The 11968-nt window shown below is 40.0% G+C and overlaps 1 protein-coding gene across 4 annotated transcripts in view; it reads left to right on the top strand.

Moving 5' to 3' along the window:
- Window positions 1-5193: 5193 nt before the first annotated feature.
- srgap1a (SLIT-ROBO Rho GTPase activating protein 1a) overlaps window positions 5194-11968 on the top strand; it is an 89207-nt gene continuing 82432 nt past the window's right edge. For 3 of the 4 annotated variants that reach the window (XM_061721394.1, XM_061721392.1, XM_061721391.1), the window contains exon 1: window positions 5194-5572. In XM_061721394.1, coding sequence (XP_061577378.1) covers window positions 5509-5572 — 64 coding nt within the window. In that variant the 5' untranslated portion in view covers window positions 5194-5508. The remainder of the gene's footprint in view (window positions 5573-11968) is intronic. The other variant, XM_061721393.1, reaches the window with a different exon arrangement.

The following is an 11968-nucleotide window of genomic DNA, read 5'->3' as shown; positions in this document are numbered from 1 at the left end:
TACAGATGGCGCTGTGAACCAGTTCAATATCAGCTGGTGAGATTTCAGCTGAAATGTATGCAAGAGGTTGTTGGAAACTGAGACTTGTACTTTTAATACAGGCTCTGCAACAGCATGATAATTGCAGAAAGACAGTTCTAGGAGAATTATATTGGGCGTAGGGACATACTTTTATACTATACTATTAACGAAAAAGCTAAAAATATAATGATCAGCTGCATATATAGAACTCCTGGTACTTGTTTAGATAGATTTAATAATAAAATAGCTGATATGTTTAGTAATATAAATAATAACAAAGTGAATATAGTTTGTGGGGATTTTAATATAGATATTCTAAATCCACATGGAAATAATAAAACAATAGACTTTATAAATCAAATGTATAGCAGTAGCCTCTTTCCTATAATACTAAAACCAACCAGAATCACAATAGACTCAGCAACTTTGATAGATAATATATTTACTAATGAAATTGATATTGAAATAACAGGGGGACTGCTGTTGAATGATATCAGTGACCATCTTCCCGTTTTTGCCATCTTACATAATTTCTTCAAGGCCAAAAAAGAACCCAAGCAAAACATCTATAACCTTTCAAGATTGAAAACACTGGAAACTATTGCAGCCCTTAATGTGGACCTTAGTGAGCAGGACTGGCAGGAGGTCTATGTTAACAAAAACCCCAACAAAGCATATGATGCTTTCCTAGCCACATTACTGGACCTTTATGACAAGAACTGTCCCTTAAGAAAACAAGCTGCAAAGCCCAAGAACAAAAATAACCCCTGGATAACAAGGGGGATTGAAAATGCATGCAAAAAGAAAAATCTATTATATAAAAACTTTTTAAAACATAGAACGAAAGAAACCGAAAATAGATACAAAACTTATAAAAATAAATTATTAAAAATTATAAGAATTCAGAAGAAAGAGCATTATTATAAATTACTGCAACAATATCGGAGTAATACACAGGGGACATGGAAGGTAATAAATAGTGTAATTAGGAAAGGTAAGGGCAAAGCAGACTATCCCAATTATTTTACGAAGGATAAAAAAACAACAGTAAATAATCCAAAGGAAATAGTCAATGAATTTAATACATACTTCTCAAATGTGGGTTATAACCTGGCAAATGAGATTGTGGAGCCGGCAAATAAGGAAGGCTTAGTAGATCTAGTTGAACGAAATTATTATACAATTTATATAAGTGAAGTTAAAGAAATAGACATACTTGATATTGTGCATAAATTCAAAGATAAAAGGTCTGCTGATTGGACAGATATAGATATGTCTTTAGTTAAAAATATTATAGTAAACATAGTAAAACCACTGACCTATATATGTAATCTATCATTTCAAACTGGAATCTTCCCTAATAAAATGAAAACCGCCAAAGTAATACCCATCTTCAAAAACGGAGATAGACACCTTTTTAATAATTACAGACCAATTTCGTTATTATCTCAATTCTCAAAAATAATAGAAAAATTGTTTGTCAATAGACTTGATAAATTCATAGAAAAACACAATCTGCTGAGCAATAATCAATATGGGTTCAGAGGTAACAGGTCCACCTCAATGGCTGTGATGAAACTAGTAGAGGAAATTTCAACTGCTATTGAGAAAGGGGAATATACAGTGGGGGTGTTTATTGACCTGAAGAAAGCATTTGACACCATAGATCATAAACTTTTATTAAATAAATTAGAGAGATATGGTGTTAGAGGGATTGCCAATTCATGGATAGAGAGTTATCTTGATGACAGATTTCAATATGTTGAGTTAAATAATGATAAATCAGAACTAGAAAGAGTCACCTTCGGTGTCCCACAAGGTTCAGTGCTAGGTCCTAAATTGTTCATATTATATATAAATGATATTTGTAAAGTGTCTAAAATAATAAATTATGTCTTGTTTGCTGATGATACAAACCTTTATTGTTCAGGGAAGAATTTGGAACAGCTGCTGAATGTGGTGGAAGGAGAACTGAAAAATGTGAAGGCATGGTTTGATATCAATAAGTTATCATTAAACCTAACTAAAACTAAGTTCATAATTTTTGGCACTAGAAAAAAAAATAATCATATAACAATTAAAATTAGTGGTATGGAAATAGAAAGAGTATATGAAAATAAGTTCCTGGGGGTAATAATTGATGATAAACTTAGCTGGAAATCACACATAAATAGTGTAAAATCAAGAATGTCTAAAACCCTAGCAATAGTAAATAAAACAAATTATTTTTTCTGTCAAAGAGCACAGTTTTTAATGTATAACTCACTCATAGTTCCATACATGACTTATTGTGTGGAGATATGGGGTAACACCTACAAAACAAATACAAACCCTATTTTTCTATTACAGAAAAGAGCGTTAAGGATAATTAATAAAACCGACTATTATGAACCAACAAATAATCTTTTTATTAAATATAATATCTTAAAATTCCATGATATAGTAGAGCAGAAAACTGTTTTATTTGCCTTTAAAGCCCAGCAGAAACTGCTTCCAAACTGCATTCAGGACCTGTTCCAGATAAAAGAAACCTGTTATGACCTGAGGGGGAAACTCATGTTTGAGTTGACGACAGCAAGAACAAATATTAAAAAGAAATGTACATCAGTTAAGGCAAAAGAAATTTGGAATAGTTGTAATAACAACCTAAAAATGTGTCGCTCTATCGTCAAGTTTAAGAAATTGTTTAAAGAAAATATTGTAAATAAATATAAAACACTATAATTATAAAGTATACTATCAAAAACATTCTAGGATGTGAAATGTCAATTTTATATTTTGTCTAACTTATTTATTTTTTTCTTCTTTATGTATTGTTTGTTTTCACTGAGTAAAAGATAATGTCTCATATTTTTTTGCTGATCAAAAGAAAAAAGGGTAGGCACTATAAGCTACGGCTTCAGCCTACACCTTTTCGGCAAAAGAAATGTTGATTTTTTTTTTTTTCTCTTCCTTTTCATCTTGTTCTGTACAAGCCGAAATAAAGATTAATTCATTCATTCATTCATACTATTCCCTCTTTATTTTAACTGGAGCTTTTAGTGCTCGGTTGCAACTTAACCTATATATGTTTTATTCTGCGTGGTACATCAGTCACTATTTTCATATTGGCTGTTTTTATTGATCAAGGGGCAACAACATCCTTGTCATCATGAGGGTGTCTTAAGAAAAGCTTTGAGGCTATTTCGGTTTTCTATCGGTGCACTTTTGTTTAGCACCTCTTGTCAGTCAATTGTACATCTCTTTACAACCACTGCAACAGCTGTCCTTTTGTGGCCCATGACCCGTGACCCTCATGTGTCTTTTTAGATTTTTAGGTCAGTCATTTGAATTTATCTGAAATATGTTTAAAACCTTAATATTTCCCATGAAATAAACAGGTGTTGTGTAATACCTAGGACAGTATTACATTTGGACCAGACCCCCCCCCAAAAAAATAAAAATAAAATAAAAACAACTTAGATTTGGGAGTCTAAAAGTAAGAAACTATTACTTATAAAATCCATTGGTGCTGTAATTAATCTCTGTTCTCCACCCTTCACTTCTATTTATAGGTTATTAGTCCATTTATAGAATGTGTCCCTTTTCAGTATTGAGCATTGATTTAAAGGGTGTTGCCCAAACTGCTATTAGAGGAAAACATATGTTAAAATATAGACATATTCTTGGTAGTGTTGGTTATTTAACTACATTTGTTAGACTAAAGGTGGAATTTCACTTTTTTTTTGCCAAAACGACAAATTATAAACTGAATTGATCTGAAACGCATTTAAAACCTCAATATTTCCCATGAAATAAACAGGTGTTCTTTCCCAAGTAATACCTAGGACAGTATTAAATATGGACCAGAAAAAAACTCCCAAAACTTTTAGATTTGGGAGTCTAAACGTAAGAAACTATTACTTATAAAATTAAAATGAGAAAATCCATTGGTGCTGTAATTAATTTCTGTTCTCCACCCTTCACTTCTATTTATAGGTTATTAGTCAATTTATAGAATGTCTCCCTTTTCAGTATTGAGCATTGATTTAAAGGGTGTTGCCCAAACTGCTATTAGAGGAAAACATAGGTGAAAATATAGACATATTCTTGGTAGTGTTTGGTTTTTTAACTACATTTGTTGGACTAAAAGTGGAATTTCATTTTTTTTTTCTCCCAAAACCTCAACATTTCCCATGAAATAAGCAGGTGTTCTATCCCAAGTAATACCTAGGACAGTATTAAATATGGACCAGACAAAAAACCCTCCAAAACTTTTAATTTGGGAGTCAGTAGTCAAGGCTGATTTATGGTTCCGCGAAGAGCCTTTACGGGTACGCAGCGACGCACAACGTACGGTGCGCGTCGCCGCGTACCCTACGCCGTAGGCTCTACGTCGATTTAACGCGGAACCATAATTCAGGCTTCAGTCGTGTAGCTGCGTGTCAGCAGATCCAGATCCGACCCTCCTCTTCCTCTCCTCTCCTCTTCCTCTCCTCTCCTCTTCCTCTTCCTCTCCTCTCCTCTTCCTCTCCTCCCGTCTCCCTGCAGGACTCCGGCTGCATGTCTCCAGCTGCAGGGCGGCCTGTCTGCTAGGGAGGGTGCTGGAGCTGGGGGGGAAGGACCCGCCAGGGGGGGGTAGTGCGTGCCTGCGAGCTCCACACTGGAAACCACTTCCATAAAACCTTCCTGGACTATGTGGAGGGGGGTGTTTGACTGAACCCCGCCGCGGAGACTCTCATGCCGCGTTCCATTTGTCCTCGGAAGTGGGGATTTCCCAGTTCCCAGTTGGATTTTTCAACTGGAACGCCCTCGAAGTGGGATTTCCCACTGGGAAAGTGGGAGATTCTTCACCACCCCCGAGTTCACATTCCAAGATGGCTGCCCCGGTTGTAAACAGTAGAAGAGAGCTCTGTAATAATTCGTAGCACTTCATTCTAGTTTTGGTCACACTAAATCAGTCATAAACAAGTATTGTTCGGCATATATATGCTGCTATAGTGTACTTCACATTTTTCATGTGATATGCGAACTACAAACTTGTTTTCCGACTTTGTAACTGGAACGCTGATAACTCGGCTGTGACGTCATTCCCAGTTCCCAGTTCCGACTTCCGAGGTAAATGGAACGCAGCATCAAACTTGCATGTTTCCTCCTCCTCCTCCTCCTCCTGCGGGAGCGCTGCTGTTGCGCGACTCTTCACAGAGTTGACTGGATTCATTGGTCGGAGCAGCAGGATTGCGCATTGGCCCCGCCGCCGTGCATGCACCTCGTATCCAGAGGGAAGGGCAACTATGGAGAAGTAAACCATTCCCTTCCCCTGAGTTTTTTTTTGTCACGGAGTCAAATCCCGTGAAATACTCTTTATTATTTTATTTTTCCCTCTCCGGCGCCTGCTCCCACACCGACCGTGCGGGGATGCGTCGGCGGCTGTAGGAGTCCGCTTTGGTTGACAAACAGTTTTTTAAAGAAGTTTCCGACGAGCGTCGGACACAGGAAGACGGCAAAATGTCCACGCCGAGGTTCAAAAAGGACAAGGAGATCATCGCGGAGTACGAGAGTCAAGTGAAAGGTAAAGGACGGGGGGAAACGCCGGGGCTGGTCGCAGCCGCAGGTAGAAAATCCTCTACCTGCATGAGTCATAGCCGGCGATGGCGGGGCGACGCGGCGTGGGAATCAAACAAACCCCCCCCAAAAAAGTTGTTAAAATGTGATCTTCTGGCACCAGATAATGTTCAGATAACTAGAAATTCTTCAAGTTGCTCATAGGAGCAGCTAAGCATATATTTAATCTCATTTGCAACCGTAATTTACAAGTGAAGGCAGGTAATCAAGTTAGGGGTGGGCTTGGTGAAGGGCTCCAAGGCTTCTGCCTGTGGAAGACAATGAAAGTGCCTATCAAAGACCCAGAGGATAAATGACTGTGTTTCAGGATTATTTGGTTCCATTTTGATCTGAAACACAACTCATTTTGCTCTTTTTTTTTAACAACCTGTTAGTATTCGCTTTTCTCAGTATTGCACAGTTGGTGTGAGGCTTTGTAGTCAGAGGACTTTGATGTCACAGCAACTGAAGGGGGAAGGAGGACAAGTTGTGTTGGCTCACAGGAATCAAAACTCACTGTGTTGCTCAGGAACCCTCAAGAGAGAGATGGTGGCTTGCACTGGAGTCTTTTTCCCCTCTAGGGCTGTTCGATTTTGCGCAAAAATAAAATCTCGATTTTTTTTTCTCTCAAAATCCGATTTTCGATTACGATTACGATTATTTTGTGAATTGACAAAAGGCAAAGAAATGATTTCAAATATGCTGTTTTTTTATTGAACATTTGCCCCATTGGGCTTTAAGTGCAAACTTTGCTCTTATTAAACCAAAAATGAATGAATAAAGTGCAAAACTCTGTAAAATAAGTTGAAAAAAAGTTGAAAAAAATATAATAAAATATAAAGTTTTATCTCTGAAAAAAAAAATCAGCAAATCAGCACTTGCAAACATACAGTAAGTTATATTTCCAAATAAATAAAACAAGACATTTTCTAATTAAACTAAACTGGGTCTTTGCATGCTAAATAATAATGCAACCCATGAAGGAGGTAGAGGTGTGTAATGTCAGTCATTACATTTGCTATTCACATTTGCAAGTTTTTTGCAAGGAACACGAGCCGGTCTACCGCATCTGGCTTGAGGGATGCCCGGTGGCATGTTACAACGCCCCCTCCTACACTAAAGAGCCTCTCCCATGGGGCACTTGTCGCAGGTATTGAGAGGTATTTCCATCAATCATGAATATGGTATCAATCATTAATATGTGTGCAGACAAGGTAAAAAAAAAAGTGAAAAATCGATTTTACGATTTTAACGTTTTAACATCGTTCTAATTACACAATCGTGATTACGATTTAAAATCGATTAATCGAACAGCCCTGTTCCCCTCTAATCTATATATTTTCTGTCTTCTGTTTAATGTCACAAGCCCACACGCTCACTTTAAAGCATAAAGCTGCTATGTGTCCCGATACAGCGATGTGATTTAGAGGTCTGGAAGGCACTGTAGTCATGCCACCCTAACTTATCTTGTCTTCCTCCAGTCCCCCATGCATGCAGAGCAGAGGTGCTTTAGTCCCGGACAGATACACACAGGAAGGAGGCAGTAGCTGCTCCAGGGTAACCATGGGGATTTGGCTGTCAGCCAGCTAGCTCTGTTCCTTAGTGTCCCTTGTATGCTGAAATACCACCTATTCATGACCGTGGAGACACCCTTAAAGGCTGTTAAAGAGAAGAGGTTAGCAGAGGTTAAAGGGGGGGGGGCTGTGAGAAGAAGGGGGCACTGCTGCATGAGGAATTACAAGATTACATGTGGCGGTGCACGAGTTCTCATTTACAAGGAATGTTCAGCACCATTTCTTTTCCCTGTGATCATGACTAAGGGCTTTCAACCTATAATAGAAGATGATGCACAGTCATGGGGGATGCTGGACAAGACATGAAGCAGCCTCCAATTTGTCATTCAGAACCCAAGGGGATGGCAAAAACAACCTGACGCTTAGAAAAAGCTGTTGCTTGAGATGGCCTTAGTAAAGAAGTGTTCATGTGCTTTTCATGTGTTTTTGAGCCCCGTAATATTAACAAAGGGGTTAATATTACAGGCAAAGTATGGCTTTTTGCATAAACTACTATGCTTGTTTTGGGCAGTGTAAATAACCTGCAGATATTTTGTTTTGTAATTCTTGCCATTCAGTCACATGTTTAGCATTTATGCTAAACATGCTCTGTAATTAACCATAGAAACACATTATACTTGTAATTTTCAGCTGTAACAGGGAGTCTTCAGTAGGGCAGCAAACGCTGCATGCAAACGCTGTTTGTTTTTGGAGTTATAGCTACTGGAGGAAATGTATTTCCTTTCAGTCAGTGAGATATCTGTGTTCTAGCAGCTCCTGTTTTAGTATTTGTAAAGCCTTTTATGAGTCCAGTATGATAATGAGTGGGATCACATCTGCAGTGGACTATTATTGAATTGATTTGAGTTGAATGTGAAAGCCAGAGGCAAATGCTGGTGAGCAGACACTGATTACTCAAGAAGTACAACAACCACCAGCCTGGAAAACTGCCGGAGCTAGTGTTTGATCTTCTGCCCTGCATTTTCCTTGTCTCACAGCTTAAAAATGTGTCCAATTTTCACAGTATTATGACAAGTATATGGCTGCTACTTTTTATGTCGTCTTGAATAACTACGCTGTTCTGTAGTCTCTTGCTCCGATTTTGAGAGAGCAACAATCCATAGTTTTCACAAGAATCATCAAGTCGATATTCATACTCCTTTTAATATTATCATGACAGCAAGTGTGCACTGAGTGATTGACATTCAAGTCAGGGGATTAGAGGTATTTAACGCATTTGTCTGTGGCGAGTGTCTGGAAGCTTTCCTATGATGGTGGACACTACTGTCCTAAAGCCTGGCTTGTCATTCACTTGACATTCACATCCTTAATACGTTTCAAATGCCAGAGAAAAATGAAGTCAGATGTCATTTTGACTCTGAAGAAAACTATAGATTCCTTAAAAAGGGTTAGGGAAGCTTTTTATTAAATGCTAAGAATTTAAATCTATATCAAGACACTGCTTTGGGAAAACAAAACATTAAAAAGTTTGGGTCGACAGTGGAATGTGTTGATACTTTGGTGTAGCCATCAGTTACAGTCGATTTAAGACGTTTTAAACCAGCGAGAGGAAGGTCATGGCTGCATTGGCATTCTCCCTGAGCCTGTGTTTTGGGACTGTCAGAACAGCAGCACTGCTTCTTTTTTTTTGACAGAAGTGTTGGTTTCATGTCATACTGTGTCTTGGTGTTTTGTGGACCGGGGATCGTGACTCAGCTGGCAGGACCCACTGCGCATCTGACAGGCTTCCCCTCCTGAATCGTTATAAAGTCTGCCCTTTGACCTGCCTTCATTGCTGTTTGAAATCAGAGCTCTGCCCCTCTGCAAAGAGAGCAGCCTCAGCGGGTTTGCACACAAGGACTAAAACAAGAAAACTGGTTTGAGATGATTTGGTGTTATTATCTCTGAAATGATATGGGTTTGTCTCATGATTCAAGGTGCAAATAATGAATGTTATTGTATTTTTATAAATTTGCATTATTATAGTCTAATCATATAACAGAGATGTATATGGATTCCATTGATCATCACATTCATTACAACAGATCTTAGGTTAACACTGTAATGCAACTTAAAGCTTATCTTTTGTGCTTTTGAAATAATTGTGATATTTCCTCAGACTTCAACAAAAGCAAGTTTTGTTTTCTGGAACTGTCTTTACTTAAAGGAGCTTGAGGCCGGATTGTGGCAAGATTTATGAAAAAAATCCGTATACATTTTAAGTTTTCTAGTAATAATGTCAGATGAAGCGTTCCAAACCCAAAATAATGATTCCTCTATTGTATCTCTCTGTTGCCTTGAACAGGCTGTGTGCTGCAAAATGTGCTGCAATTCGGTCCCGAATTTCCTGCGCTGGGCTGCGGATGTGACGTCACATGACGCTGCATGCACGTTCTCCCCGTTCTCCCGTGCCGGCTTCACTGTTGGCTGCAGTACCCCCGACGGCCGTCGTGGTGAAGGGTGGCGCTAGATAGTCTCATTTCTTAAAAAGAGCCTCAAGCTCCTTTAAGTTGACATATTAGTGGGGAAAATGTGTGTGTATATACAGCAACCTTGGGATGACTCTTTCTTGTGTATTAAGAAGGCGTGTTGGTCTAGATTTATGGGTGTGAGTGGATCTGAAGTTAGCTGTCACGAGAAATTGAGCTTTTGGCGACAAGTGAAATGTTCCTTTCACACCATGTGGGAGTCATGTGATGAAGGGCCTCTCCCTAAGACTATATTCATACAAAATGCTTTCATTTACCTTAACTCCCCTTTAATTATGCCTGCCTCGTCTCTGACCTCAGCTCATTAATTAACACCAACAGCTACTTCATGTGTCAGGAATTGCCATTTCTGGCCCTGGAGCAAACAGTTTTTCTGTGAAGTTGTAACTATCCCTCGCCAGTGGATGCTGAGGAGCTGTGATGCTCTGTCCTCGCTGGGTTCTCAGAGGTGTTGATGGAGGTTAGTGCTTGAAAGACTAATGGAACTCTATCGCCTTCCTGAGCATCTCTCCACTTCCACTCACACACTTGCCATCTGTTTTTACTACCCACTCCTTTTTATAACTATTTGTGCATCCGTAGTGTGCCTCCATGCTGAGGTATGGCACTGGGTGTGGCGTTTGTATATGAATGTGTGTTTGCATGGCTGGGTTGAATTGTTATTGACAGCACCATCTGTGGCCACTCACCCTTTTTTTGCAGTTTTAATAAACTCTGCTGAGCACAAACAAGGCTTCACATTTCCTGCCGTGCTTTTCATTGTAGCCACAAAGGCTGTGAGGACATTGCTGCAGCCTTCAATCCCTTAACAGCCAGTATCCATGCCCCCCCTTATCCCCAAAACCAAACAAACAAGTCCCCAAAAAGCATAATGTCCAACCCACGGCAGCGTGACCTCAACCGAGTCGACTGAATCACCGACGCTTTATTGAAAAGTAAAGTTTTCAGCTTAATTGTTCCACTTGCATTGTTCTGCTGCTCCTTTCTCCCCTTTTTGTTGCTACTGCTACGGCATCGTGAAGAAACCCTGTTGAGTCCTCAGTAATGAGCTGAATGAGATTCCCTGTGTAGCTGCACTACATTAGCTAAATAGGAGGCTCAGGGTATAAATGGACTTGGATCCTGCTAAGGAATAGTGGGGAAAAAAAAGGGAATTAAAACTGAGGAGTAAAAGTGAAAGAAAAGGGAAGGCCAACTGGGGATTTGCAGAGATTTTTGGTTGTTTCGCTGAGATCTTTAATTCTTTTGAACCACGGCTAGGCCCCCAGCAGATGGACGGACAGACACAGTACGTGCACATGCAGCGATTCAAACTGGTTGGAGATCATTTGCACACATCGTACTGACTTTTAAACTGCATGTGAACACCTTAAGTCAGTCAAGTAATCTGATCAGACTGGATTCTTCAACCCGCTTGCAGCACCTAGATAAGCCAGTCGCAACCGCCTTGTTAATGCCATGTGTACGGAGACATGGATATTACAGTCTGCGCATGCTCGAGAATTTCCCCCGGGTGGGGTTTTCCCCCGGGGGAGGGGATTCACCTGGAAGTGAAAGGAGACGACGCAAAGCTGCTCAGTAGTAGCGCCATGAGTAGCACCCTGGGGTGTCGTGTGACTGCTTCAGGGGTGTCGTCAAAATATTTCCTATTCTGACATTTCATATATAAATATTGTATTTTTGCGACCATACGGGCGCCGTGTGAAAAGGCATACCCTCAGTCTTGTGTCATATTTCTGTATTTAAAACACACACGGCGCACCGACCGAAACGGCACACACACAAGAACACACACACACAAGCACAGGAGTGTGCGTATTTAAAAATACAGCGGGAGCAAAACTTTGTTTGATTGTAGGCTACTTTATTTCAGTTTTTACATTAATCAAACCCATTAAGTCTCATCCTCTGTTTCTGCATTAAAGAGCTCCGCTAAATCAGCTGTGCCAGTCCGAATTACTCGCTGTCAGAGTCACGTTCCGTGCCGTGCGGCGCCTCGGAAATGCACGCTTTTGCAAAAGCTCGCAAAATAATCCCAGCAGACACGTTAGCCCACGCATCAACAATCAATCTGCAAACTGTGGCATAAAAAAAAACAAAATACGCCGTACCCTACGCCGTAGGCTGCGTCTATTTAACGCGGACCTAATGCCGCGTTCCATTTATCCTCGGAAGTGGGGATTTCCCAGTCCCCAGTCGGAATTTTCAACTGGAACGCCCCTCGACGTGGGGTTTCCCACTGGGAAAGTGGGAGAGTCTTCACCACCCCCGAGTTACCATTCCAAGATGGCTGCCATTCCCAGTTCCCACTTCCGATTTCCG

This window comes from Cololabis saira, chromosome 5 (assembly GCF_033807715.1).
Source record: "Cololabis saira isolate AMF1-May2022 chromosome 5, fColSai1.1, whole genome shotgun sequence".
Taxonomy (NCBI): domain Eukaryota; kingdom Metazoa; phylum Chordata; class Actinopteri; order Beloniformes; family Belonidae; genus Cololabis; species Cololabis saira.
The sequence above is the reverse complement of the archived record's forward strand: the minus strand, read 5'-3'. Positions and strand labels throughout refer to the sequence as shown.